Source organism: Lepus europaeus, chromosome 12, assembly GCF_033115175.1.
Source record: "Lepus europaeus isolate LE1 chromosome 12, mLepTim1.pri, whole genome shotgun sequence".
Taxonomy (NCBI): domain Eukaryota; kingdom Metazoa; phylum Chordata; class Mammalia; order Lagomorpha; family Leporidae; genus Lepus; species Lepus europaeus.
The window spans coordinates 2,600,778-2,612,528 of NC_084838.1; the positions used below are offsets into that span (position 1 = coordinate 2,600,778).

General features: G+C 62.1%; 1 protein-coding gene across 1 annotated transcript; it reads right to left on the reverse strand.

Moving 5' to 3' along the window:
• Positions 1-2,377: 2,377 nt before the first annotated feature.
• Positions 2,378-7,924, reverse strand: CEL (carboxyl ester lipase). Its single transcript, XM_062207289.1, has 11 exons — positions 7,859-7,924; positions 6,158-6,308; positions 5,920-6,042; positions 5,576-5,773; positions 4,988-5,118; positions 4,766-4,873; positions 4,551-4,668; positions 3,781-3,967; positions 3,417-3,620; positions 2,921-3,118; positions 2,378-2,678 (listed from the first exon to the last, which is right to left on the reverse strand). The coding sequence occupies exons 1-11, from the start codon at positions 7,922-7,924 to the stop codon at positions 2,378-2,380; spliced, it is 1,785 nt and encodes a 594-aa protein (XP_062063273.1).
• Positions 7,925-11,751: the final 3,827 nt, after the last annotated feature.

Consider the following 11,751-nt stretch of genomic DNA (forward strand, 5'->3'; position numbering starts at 1 on the left):
AATAACCCGTCTGTCTCACACAGGGGAGGTCAGGGGGGCCGGCGGCCCTGCGCAGGTGCCCTGGAGCAGACAGAGCAGCGTTCCTCTCAGTGTGGAAAAGCCGAGCTGGGTGCCGGGCCGGCCCCTCGGAGGGGGTGCCTTCCGCCTGCCGCTCAGCCGTGTGGAATCCTGAAGCCGGCAAGGTTGTAGGGAACCGCAGGCTGGCCACCTGTGAGAACCTCCTCCTCTACATGGTTTGCAGCAATCGGTCCACCACAAGGCCTACGAAAACAGCCAGGTGAAGCAGATGAAGCAGAATGGACTCTGCGTAAACCAGGAAGAACCAGGTGAAGCAGATGGACTTTGGACCTGAGGCCGTACGCGCCCTTTCATCTGATTGGACGATAGCAGCATAAAGGGACATTGGGATCTGGGCGGGGCGTGGCCGCCACTGCAACCCCTCCTCTTCTTTTCTCCTCTCCCCACTTTCCTTCTCTCCCCACAAGTAAAAGTTCCTTGAGAACTGATGAACAGTGACCGTTTCGTGACTACATTGGACCCTCGCTGGCGAGGGTCCGACAGAAGGTGGACACTTTAGGTTTGGAACTCCCCTTCCAGATCCCCACAAGGCTGCTAAGTGATTATAAGCTGTGTTAGCGGGAGCACGGGGTATGAAGACGGGGTCTGTGCCAATGCCAAGCGAGAGGAATGGAGCCGTGGCAACCGCAGACTGTATGGCAGCCGGCGCCATGGCGTAGTGGGCTAAGCCTCCACCTGCAGCGCTGGCATCCCATACGGATGCCAGTTCGAGTCTTGGCTGCTTCTCTTCTGATCCAGCTCTCTGCTGTGGCCTGGGAAAGCAGTGGAAGATGGCCCACTTGGACCCTGCACCCGCGTGGGAGACCCAGAAGAAGCTCCTGGCTTCAGATCAGCCCAGCTTAGGTCGTTTCAGCCATTTGGGGAGTGAGCCAGTGGGTGGAAGACCTCTCTCTCCCTCTCTCTCTTCCTCTCTTAACTCTGCCTCTCAAATAAATAAATCTTAAAAAAAAAAAAAAAAAAAGGTGTGTTCAGCTAGTTGGCCCTGTTCAGACGTCGATGTACAATTTCTTTCTTTCTTTCTTTCTTTCTTTTTTTTTGACAGGCAGAGTGGATAGTAAGAGAGACAGAGAGAAAGGTCTTCCTTTTTGCCGTTGGTTCACCCTCCAATGGCCGCTGCAGCCGGTGTACTGCGCTTATCCGAAGCCAGGAGCCAGGTGCTTCTCCTGGTCTCCCATGCGGGTGCAGGGCCCAAGCACTTGGGCCATCCTCCACTGCCTTCCTGGACCACAGCAGAGAGCTGGCCTGGAAGAGGAGCAACCAGGACAGAATCTGGAGCCCCAACCGGGACTAGAACCCGGTGTGCCAGCGCCGCAGGCGGAGGATTAGCCTAGTGAGCCGCGGCACCGGCCTCGGGGTTCCTTTTTGACCACCGACTTGGCAAAACCTTTGGAAGGTGGTAGGGAAAAACTGCACACAACATGACGTGCACTGCAGACAGCGGATGCCGGGGCGGCCCTCCCCTCAGCCTGCAACCCGCTCTGCCGACCACAGAATTCCTCCTCCTTTGGTTTTGTGTCTGGGGAGGTTTCCTGGTGCAGCGTTTAAGGTCACGATGGCCCTCGTCCCGTGAATGGGGGTCCCCCACATTCCTGCAGGGTTTTTTTCTTCTTTTTTATTTATTTGACAGGCAGAGTTAGACAGTGAGAGAGAGACAGAGAAAGGTCTTCCTTCCGTTGGTTCACCCCCCAAGTGGCCGCCACAGCCAGCGCTGCACCGATCCGAAGCCAGGAGCCAGGTGCCTCCTCCTGGTCTCCCATGTGGGTGCAGGGGCACAGGGACCTGGGCCATCCTCCACTGCACTCCTGGGCCACAGCAGAGAGCTGGACTGGAAGTTGAGCAGCCGGGACAGAATCAGGCGCCCATATGGGATGCCGGCGCCGCAGGCGGAGGATTAACCTAGTGAGCCACGGCGCCGGCCCCCTGCAGTTTCAATGACGTCATTTATGAGGAAGCCCCCAGCAGGCCCTCACCCCTGCATGGGGCACATTGTGGCCACTCTTGGCTACACACATGCACACACACACACACATGCGTGTGGCTGCGCTGCACCTGACCCCCCCTCACTACAGTGACGGCAGTGCTGTGGACTTCCCAGAGCCTGGGCTCGGCTGGAGGTAAAGAGGTGGTGCTGTGGGCCCAGCACGGCTGCTGTGGGGTTGGCAGAGCCCTCCAGCCCGGGCTCGAGAACCAGACAGACGGCAGACAGAGAGCTGAGGCTTTATTCAGGAGGAGCTCAGGAGGGGAGGCGGGCCTCTGGGGTTCCACCCTGTGGCCTCCTGGTGCCGAGGCTCACGGGACACTAGAAACCAATGGCCACGGGCATCTGGGCCCCCACAGAGTCATCTGCTGGGGGCGTGGAGGAGTCGTCCGCAGGCGGCAGGGGGACGACCTCAGCGTCATCCGTTGGGGGCACAGGGACGTCTTCCAGCACCGTGGGCAGCGCCTGGTAGGTGAGGGCCCAGAACCGCAGGAAGTTGGTCCTCAGATGCTGCTTCGTGGAGTCCTGGCTCATCTTCTTGTTGATCTCCAGGTAGCTGCTGTTCTCCAGGGTGTAGGGCTCCCAGTGGGCGGGCACTTCCGAAGGGCCCGTGTTGGGGTCCCTGTGGAGCAGGGAGAGGCTGAGCGGGGGCTGGGCCCTCGCCGGAGGCTGCGCACCTGCGCACTGAGCCGCCCCTGGCCTCGCGGCCCCTCCCTGTAGACCCACCCCCGGCTCAGCTGGAGCGTGGGTCAGAGCTCGGTCAGCAGCCCTCCCCCTCATCTACAGAGGCGGGCACTGGGGTTCAGGGAGGGAATGGGGACCAGAACACCTGCCCTGAGGCCTGGGCACGACCCTGTGCCTTACCCGGTTCTGGCAAAGTTGGTCCAGTAAGCGATCAAGGTCTTGGAGACCGTCCTGTCTTGGGGCCGGTAGCCCAGCGGGGTGGCAAAGGGCTTCCCAAAGACGTACTGGAGGTCATCAGCGTGGTCGGCCCCCATCCAGCTCGGGTAGATGGGCATCCGGGAGGGGTGGGAAAACAGGTAGGCGTAGGTCTTGCCAGTCCTGAGGGGGGAAGAGAGACCACCTGGGTGGGGGGGGTGCTCACCCTGGGGCTGCCCAGCCTGGGTGGGGGAGCGTGGGCCCTGGAGGGACAGCAGAGCGTCTCCCAGCGAGGGGCCGGCCGCACGGACGCACGGATCCTATCTACACCTCCTGTCCACCAGGCATTGGTTTCCCTCGCCGGGGCGTGCGCCCCTAGCTGTTTCCCGTTTGTGCCTTGGCTGCGTGGGTTACCCAGCTGGCGCAGGGACGCAGGAAGGGGCAGCGTCTCAGGCGCCCCCTCCTGTGCCGGCGTCCTCACCTGGCGTTGGCTCTGTGCTGGGCCAGGGCCGTCTCCGTGGGGATCAGGAAGAGAATATCGGTCTCAATGTCCACCGCCGTCTTCTTCTTGTTCGCCTGGGAGGAGTCCTGGGCCCAGGACTCGGTGTAGATGTTGTACGTGGCCTGGGCACCCTCGGACCCCTTCATAACAGTCATGCCACTGACCAGCTTGTAGAAGTCCTGGCTGTGGAGACCAAGCAGGCACCGGACTCTTCCACTGGTGCCAACAGGAGGGCATCTGCCCACCCACCCCGCGCTTCCTCACTCGGGCCACCGCCTCCAGGCAGCCTTCCCCCAGGCCGGCTCCTCCTGGCTTCCCGCCCGCGTGTGGTGCCCCTGCGTACTCCGAGATGTCCTTGTAGGACTTGTCGATGGCCGGCATGTCGACGGTGGCGAAGAGGTGGCCGTCCATGTCATTGGTGCCTGCTAGGTAGTCGATGTCGGCGGCATTGCTGTACAGATTGATGGGGTCCTCGGGGAGGAAGTCTCCGTCGACGACGGGGACAAAGCCCAGGTAATGCACCACGGGATCTGGGGGAGGGGAGCCGGAGGGTCCTTGTACCTCCCAGCCCCGCCCCTGCTCCCCAGGCCTCTCGGGGCTGCGTTCAGAAACCTGGGCAGAGCCTCTGCGTGCCTGTGGGTCCATTCTAATCCATGTCACGTAAACGTGTGAATGACAGGGCCTTGCTGGGCTTGGCTTCGGTGGGGACAGGGGAGGGAGGAGCCCACCGCTGGGCTCAGCGTGTGCTGAGGGTCCCCAGCCGAGGGGGCAGCCAATACGACCGGCCGCAGTTTGGTAAATTGTTGAACGAACAGGGAAGGAAATGGTCGGCTCTGACGGGGGTTCTGCCCGGCTGGAGCACGATTTCCCCCTAAAGCTGCAAGTGGTGCTGCCACGGGCACACTGTGGGCGGGGTTAGGGGTGGGGCTAGGGCGGGACGAATGCCTGTCTCAGAGATTGACGCTTGTGAGCCACGGAGGAGCCAACGAAGGAGAGCCAACCCCCAGAGCAGGGACCCCCAGGCCTGCCAGGGGGCCCAGCCTCGGGCCTGGCGGGAGCAGGGCCCTCCCCCCACCTAGAGCCCCCAGCCGCCCACCCGCAGCGCCCACTCACACTCCGTGCCCCCCAGCGGCAACCTATAGGCCAGCGTCAGGGCTTGGGGATCGGTGATCTTCAGACACGCGGCCATGGCGGCTGTGTCCTCCAGCGGGCAGCCCACCTTCTCGGCGATCTGGGGGCAGGAGCGAGGCCAGCAGGTGGGCAAGGCCAGGGCCCAGGCCCGCACACTGAGCCCCTCCCCTGCCCGCCGCCCGCTCCCCTCTGCTCACCTTTTTGGCCCAGAAGAGTGGGTTCTTCTGGATGGCCCAGGGGCTCAGCGCCACGCCGCTCTGGCTGATGGCACGCCGGATGAGGCCTTTGTTGTAAGGGGACAGAGTCTGCGACACACACAGGTTCTGTCACCCAGGCTGCACCCGGGCTCGGCCACTGACACCCAGACATCAGCTCCAGCCCCAGCCTGCCCCCCTTCTGCCGTGGGGGGGTCCTCGGACCTGCAGGGAAACACTGGCACCTCCTGCTGATTCCCCGAAGAGGGTGATGTTGTCAGGGTCTCCCCCGAAGGCCGCAATGTTCCGCTTGACCCAGGCGATGGCCATGTGCTGGTCCCGGAGGCCGTAGTTACCTTGGAGGGGGTGCGGGGGGGGTCACCTTCATCCCCGCCCCTCGGCCAGGGCGGGGGCTACTGGAAATGAGAGGCCCGAGGCCTGGCCCACAGCAGGTGCAAACTGTGTAGAACTTTGTAGAACCCAGGAAGGCACCAGGTGGGTCCCCGGGAGACTGGGCGAGAGTGGGGTGCAGGAGGGGGTAGGGGGTCGGAGCAGGGGAGGGAGCAGCATGGCCAAGCCCTGCCCCTCTCCCCCTCGCTGCCACAGGCCCTCCTGCTGTGTGTCTGCCCCGGGGTCTCTGTCCCAGTGTCACTCCCGGGATGCCTGCCCGGCCCCTGGGGGCTCACACGGAGTCCTGCCTGCCTGCCTGGCTGGGGCAGCCTCTTTCAATTCGCCACAAATGCCGGGGTTCCCGCCTGTCCCCGGCCTTTCTGAGGGGCTCAGGGCTCACAGGGGCGGAGGCGCCCGGCGCACCTGGCAGGTTGGCGTCCCCGGTGCTGAGGAAGCCGAGGGGGCCGACGCGGTAGTTGAAGGTGACCACGATGACGTTGCCGCGCGTGGCGATCTCCTCGCCGTCGTACAGGTAGTTGCTGAGGAAGTTGGCCCCCTGGCCGGACCCCATGAGGAAGGCGCCGCCATAGATCCAGATCATCACGGGCAGGTTGTGGGAAACTGGTGGGGAGGGCACGGCTGGCTGAGCCCCGACGCCGCCCAACGGACCGACCCCTGGGGGGCGCAGCCATGCGGGGGTTCCCCGTCCCGCCCCGGTGCTGATGCCAGAACCCAGACACAAGGCAGGGGAAGGCAGGGCCCCTGACCTTCCTTCCGACCCTGGGGCACCCAGATGTTGAGGTACAGGCAGTCCTGGTCCCCGAAGGTGCTGTCCTGGGTGAGGGTAGCCTGCAGGCATCGCTTCTTGAAGTCCTTGGCCTTCAGGGTCCCTGCAGGTGGTGGTGGTGGGGGAGGTGGGGAGAGCTGCGGTGAGGATGGCGCCGCCCTCGGGGACGCCCCCGCTGTGGGGCCCGCCCAGCATCCCCCCGCTCCGCAGCGCCAAACCTTGCCAGCCCGGGTGCCGCTGGGGGTTCTCCAAGACGGCGGCGGTGGCAAAGGGGATGCCCTTGAAGATGTCCACGGAGGTCCCGCCCAGGAGGCTCAACTTCTTGTTTTCACCCTCCACGAAGCCGCCTTCCGTGTACACGGCGCCCAGCTGGCAGGGAGACAGGGCTCAGCCCCACAGGCGCCGGGGACGGCTTCACAGCAGGGTGGGCGGCCGAGCGGGTGTCTGCCACCTGCCCGCGGCCCTCGAGGGGCTTGCTGGCCCCCTCCCTGGAGCTGGTAGAGGAAGATGGACCCTTCTAGGAGTGCGGTGAAGGTTTGGGTTCTGGGTGTGGCTGCCTAGCTGTGACCCCGCCCCCCCAGCCTCAGGTTTCCCATCTGTAAGATGGGCCACAACGGCGTGGTTGGTGCGCACTGTGCAAACCCAACCCAGACGGCCGGGCCTGCCGCCCCATGGTGCCCAGGGGGACCTCACAGACCCCGCGCTCCCTGTTAAGAACGATCCCACCGGGGAGCGCCCCCCACCCCCGCCACTGCAGCCCTTCCATCCACGCGTGGGTCCCGGAGGCTGGTGCGCATGCGCCCACCGCCCGTGCTGCGCAACCTCACAGACAGGCAGCTCTGGCCCCGCCCACTGCTGCCTCCGGGACCAGCATCTGGCTCTCGCCTGTGCCGGCTTCCCTGGAAAAGGCCGCACAGCCCACCACCCCCAGGCCCAGCCAGGGTCTCAGCGGCCCCTCTGAAGTCTGGGGGTGGGAGAGTGGGGGGTGGGCTGGACCGGGAGGGAGGAAGACCCCTGAGCAGCACGTGTCTGGCTGCCTGGTTGCGGAGCAGAGGGCCAGGCCAGTGACGGGAGTCCCTCCTCGGCCTCCCGGTGGGGGGCCCAAGGGCGTGGGGACCCTGGCCCACGCGACAGCATGGGGACGGGGGTGACGGCGGCCGCTGCAGCAGCTGGGAGGAAGCAGGGTCCTTCCTGTCCCCCTCAAGAGGGTGACCTCTCTCGCTGCTGGAGGAGCCCAGGTCTCGGGCAGAACAGGTGCACAGCTCAGGACTGGCTGGGGGGGGGGGGGGGGAGAGACAGCAGGTGGGAGAGCCCGGGCTGGTGAGTCTGTGCCTTGTGCCTCCTGCGGGTCGCTCTGGGGAGGGCAGCCAGATGCCTGGTTTGGGCCCGACTGGGTTTCAGCTTCCTGTCTGTGGTCAGTGTGACGTGGGGCCCATGGCTTGCGTGGCCTGGGCCCCTAGTTCCCCCTCTGTAACATGTATGCCAGCAGGGGGTTGTGGAAGGATTTGCGGGGTCAGCAAATAGAACTTGGGGAGGCTCGGCCACATTTAGATTTCAGATCGACAGTGGTGGCTTGTTTAGTGTACCGAAATCCTGCGTGGTTTATCTGCAGCTCCCACGCAGCCCGGCCATCTGGGTCATCGGACGAGAGCCCTCCACAGAGCTCGTGGGAAACGGGCACTGACGTGAGACCTCATTTCATCTCGCCATGAACTTTCGAGCGAGACAAGCAAGCTTGGCCAGCAGGGGGCAGGCGTCCGGCACCTGCGGCCATGGTCCCTCGTTCTCTGGCTTAGGCTGGCTCTTTGTGGCTGGGACTCCCTCCTCTGGACCCCGGCCTTTTTGTCTGCAGATCTGGTGGGCTGAGAGGAGAGAGAAGGGGGCCCCCGCCCCGGCCCTGTGCCTCTGCGGGCTCTTACCGTCGCCGCATGCGCCGCTGTCAGGCAGCAGGCGAGGCCCAAGACGGTCAGCTCCAGGCGCCCCATGGTGTGTCTGTGTCTGGGTGGCTCTCCCTGGGGGCCTTGGGTACTTATGGAGCAGGGGCCAAGGTCACATGCTTGTGCGTGTGCTGGCAAACACACACACACACACACACACGGGTGCAGAGACGCCGCACCTTTCCCAGGACTGGCTGCTCCCGAGTGCCCGGTGCACACCTTGCACCTGTGCAGGCGACGGCCCACCTGGGAGCAGAGACAGGTGCTGCGCAGGCCAGGGCCGGGGCCTGGCTGGCTGCCGGGTACCCTGTGTTCAGGCTCACACACAAGGACAAGGGGCGTGTTTCGTCTCCATGACCCGACTGCCTGGGCGTGAGACCTCTGGGCCACAGGGCTGAGCCTTGTCGCCTTGGTGAGTATGTGCTGCTGACTAAGGATGTGTGTGTGGAGGGCAGGGGGTGGGGTGCAGAGCAGCCCACAGCAATGAGGGCAGCGGGGCTCAGGGCGATGCAGGGGTGGGCAGAGAGAGCCAGAGCCAGGGAGGAAGAGGACAAGACAGGAGAGAGAATTGACCATGGGGATGAGATGAATGGACAATAGTTTCTGTGCATGTGGGTCGCTCTGGTAACCAGAAAAGGTCATTAAGAGGGAAAGACCATCGTGGACAAAGCCTTCTGGGACAAGCCTGGCCGCGACCTGCTGCACAGCCCCCCTCAGAGGTAAGGATGGTTGCCACCCCACCCCGAACCTATGCTGACACCCAGGGCTCTCAGCTCATCCGAGGGTTTCGCCATGCACCTGCCGCGTCAGCATGGCACACGCCAGTTTCCCTGCCCCCAAAGTCCACCAAGGCGCCCGCTCATCCCCGTAAACCACGGATCCTGTGCCCTGTCTCCATAGTTCTTCTCCCAGAAGCAGAGGCGGGGTCAGCAGTGGGCAGCCCGCCCGCTCCCAACTTGGGAATGGGCGCCCCCTGTCTTTTCAGTGGCTCTCAGCTCATTCTTCCATTGCTTCTGCGTCCATTCACCGACTGCTCGTGGGGTTCAGCGACCATGAATGAAGCTGCCGTGTGCACCTGTGGTGGGCGTTTGTGTGGCCAAGTGGCCAGGCACCAAGGAGTGTGGCTGGTGGGCCATGCACTGAGGGGGTGCTTTGGGCTGCAAGAATCTTCCAGGTGACCTCCGGACGTGGCTGCACCATGTGTCACTACCGCCCACAGTCCTCGCCGGCACTTGGTGCTGTCGGTTTTCTGGATTTGGGTCATACTGGCAGGTGCAGAGTGGGTCATTGTTGTCTGTACTTCTGGGTGGCTTATGATGTAGGGATCTTCTCATTTGAGTTTTGGTACCTGCTGGTCATATATATATATATATATATATATGATTTATTGGGGGGCCAGAGCTGTGGTGCAGTGGGTCAAGCCGTGGCCACAGTACCAGCATCCCATATGGGTGCCGGTTCGGGTACCAGCTGCTCCACTTCTGATCTAGCTCCCTGCTGATCTTCCAGGGGAGGCAGTGGAAGATGGCCTCGATTCCTGGGCTCCTGCCACCCACATGGGAGACCCAAAAGAAGCTTCTGGCTCCTGGCTTGGCCTGGCCCAGCCCTGACTTTTGTGGCCATTCGGGGAAGTGAACCAGCAGATGGAAGATCTTTCTCTGTCTCTCTCTCCTTCTCTTTGTATCTTTTTTTTTTTTTTAAAGATTTATTTATTTTACTTGAAAGTCAGAGTTACACAGAGAGAGGAGAGGCAGAGAGAGAGAGGGAGAGAGAGAGAGAGAGAGAGAGAGAGAGAGGTCTTCCGTTGCTGGTTCACTCCCCAGTTGGCCTCAACGGCTGGAACTGTGCTGATCCGAAGCCAGGAGCCAGGTGCTTCTTCCGGGTCTCCCACACCGGTGCAGGGGCCCAAGCACTTGGGCCATCTTCCACTGCTTTCCCAGGCCACAGCAGAGAGCTGGACCGGAAGTGGAGCAGACGGGACTCGAACCGGTGCCCATATGGGATGCTGGCACTGCAGGCCAGGGCGTTAACCCACTGTGCCACAGCGCCGGCCCTCTCTTTGTATCTCTTTCAAATAAATAAATCTTTTAAAACCTTATTATTGAAAGACAGGGAGAGGAGGAGAGAAAAAGAGAGATTGATTTTCATCTGTTGGTTCACTCCCCAGTGATCACAATAGCAGGGCTGGGCCAGGCCAAACCCAGGAGCCTAGAACTCCATCCTGGTCTCCTACATGGATGCAAGGGCCCAAGGATTTGGACCATCTTCTACTGCTTTCCCAGGCCAGAGCAGAGAGCTGGATCGGAAAAGGAGCGGCCAGGACTAGAACTAGCACCCACATGGGATGCCGGCACTGCAGGCAGAGGTTTAGCCCACTGCTCCACAGCACCACCCCCAAGATTGCTTTGAAGTATCAGCACGTAAATAACAGTGTTAGAGATAGTTCCCACCTGATATCCATTCTCTCGTCTTCCTTAGGAACATGTTTGTTTGTTTAAGATTTATTTATTTGAAAGGCAGAGTTACAGAAGCAGAGGCAGAGAGAGGTCCAAAGCCAGGAGCTTCCTCTGGGTCTCCCACGTGCGTGCAGGGGCCTGAGGACTTGGGCCATCTTCTGCTGCTTTCCCAGGCCACAGCAGAGAGCTGGATCAGAAGTGGAGCAGCCAGGACGTGAACCGGCGCCCATATGGGATGCTGGCACTGCAGGTGGCAGCTTTACCCACTACAGCGCCGGCTCCAGGATCATAGTTATATGCAAGGAACAGCGTACCCAGTTAAAGCATCAATGCCTGCCTCTTAGGGTTAGATGGGCCCGTGTGACCAGTCTGCTCACTGGGATGCGACATGGGGACAGTGGTGGATGGACTCCGGGGAAGTGTTAGAAACCTATCTTGGTTGGGTCTTTGAGTCTGTTCAATTATCGTTTAAAGTTTTTTGAAAGACAGAGGGAGCTTTCCTTGTACGGGCGTGCCCCCAAATGCCCTCTATGACTAGGTCTGGGTCAGGCTGAAGTTAGGAGCCCAGAACTGATGCCGGGTCCCCCACCCGAGAGTCAGGGACCCAACGCCCAGAGCCGACGCCTGCAGTGGGGCATCGTCTGCTTCCCCAGGTGCGGCAGCAGACCAGGGAGCTGCATCGGCAGAGTGGCCAGGGCTCCACTGGCACTCTCATGCGGCTGGTGGTTTAGAGAGAAGAGGTCGAGTCTGACTCCAGTGTGGAGGCCCAACAGGGCAGCGCTGGCACCTGCCTGGCTTCCGGGGCCTCGGCCTGCTCCATCTCACGGGGGAGTCAGAAAGGGGTGGAGACAGGCGTTTGAATTCTGACCTGTTCGAGACAATCGGGGACTGGAAGAGGTGAAGTTGTGTCTGGCGTTGCGATGGTTAACCTCAGGTGTCAGTCAGATGGAATTGGGGCGGGACCCCACAGTGGGGGTTTGAGGCCAGCGCACCCTGGGAGGTGACCGCTCCAGTGGTTGGGTCCCTGCCGCCCACCAGGAGGCCTGGATGGAGTTCCTGGCTGTTGGCTATAGTCAGGGAGCCATGCAGCAGGCGTGTGTTCTCTGTGGCTCCCTCAATAAAGAAAAAAGAAAAGAAAGCTGGATCCTGGCACTTAGATTTTTGGTCTTCTGCGTCCCTGTGAGGTCTGAGTGGACTCAGGAGAGCACACTGGCCTGCAGGCGGCAGCGTTCTCACCCCCTCCGAGGGTCACGGTGGCTCAGTCGGGCAACCCCCCCGGGCCAGCACGAGTATGGGTCACACGTGGACAGCCAGGGGCTCTCCTTGTCCGCGTGGTCTCCTACACAGCCACCGAGATTCCATCACGGGACCCACCCAGCCAGCAAGCCAACCCAACCCACTGGCTCCACAGATGTCCCA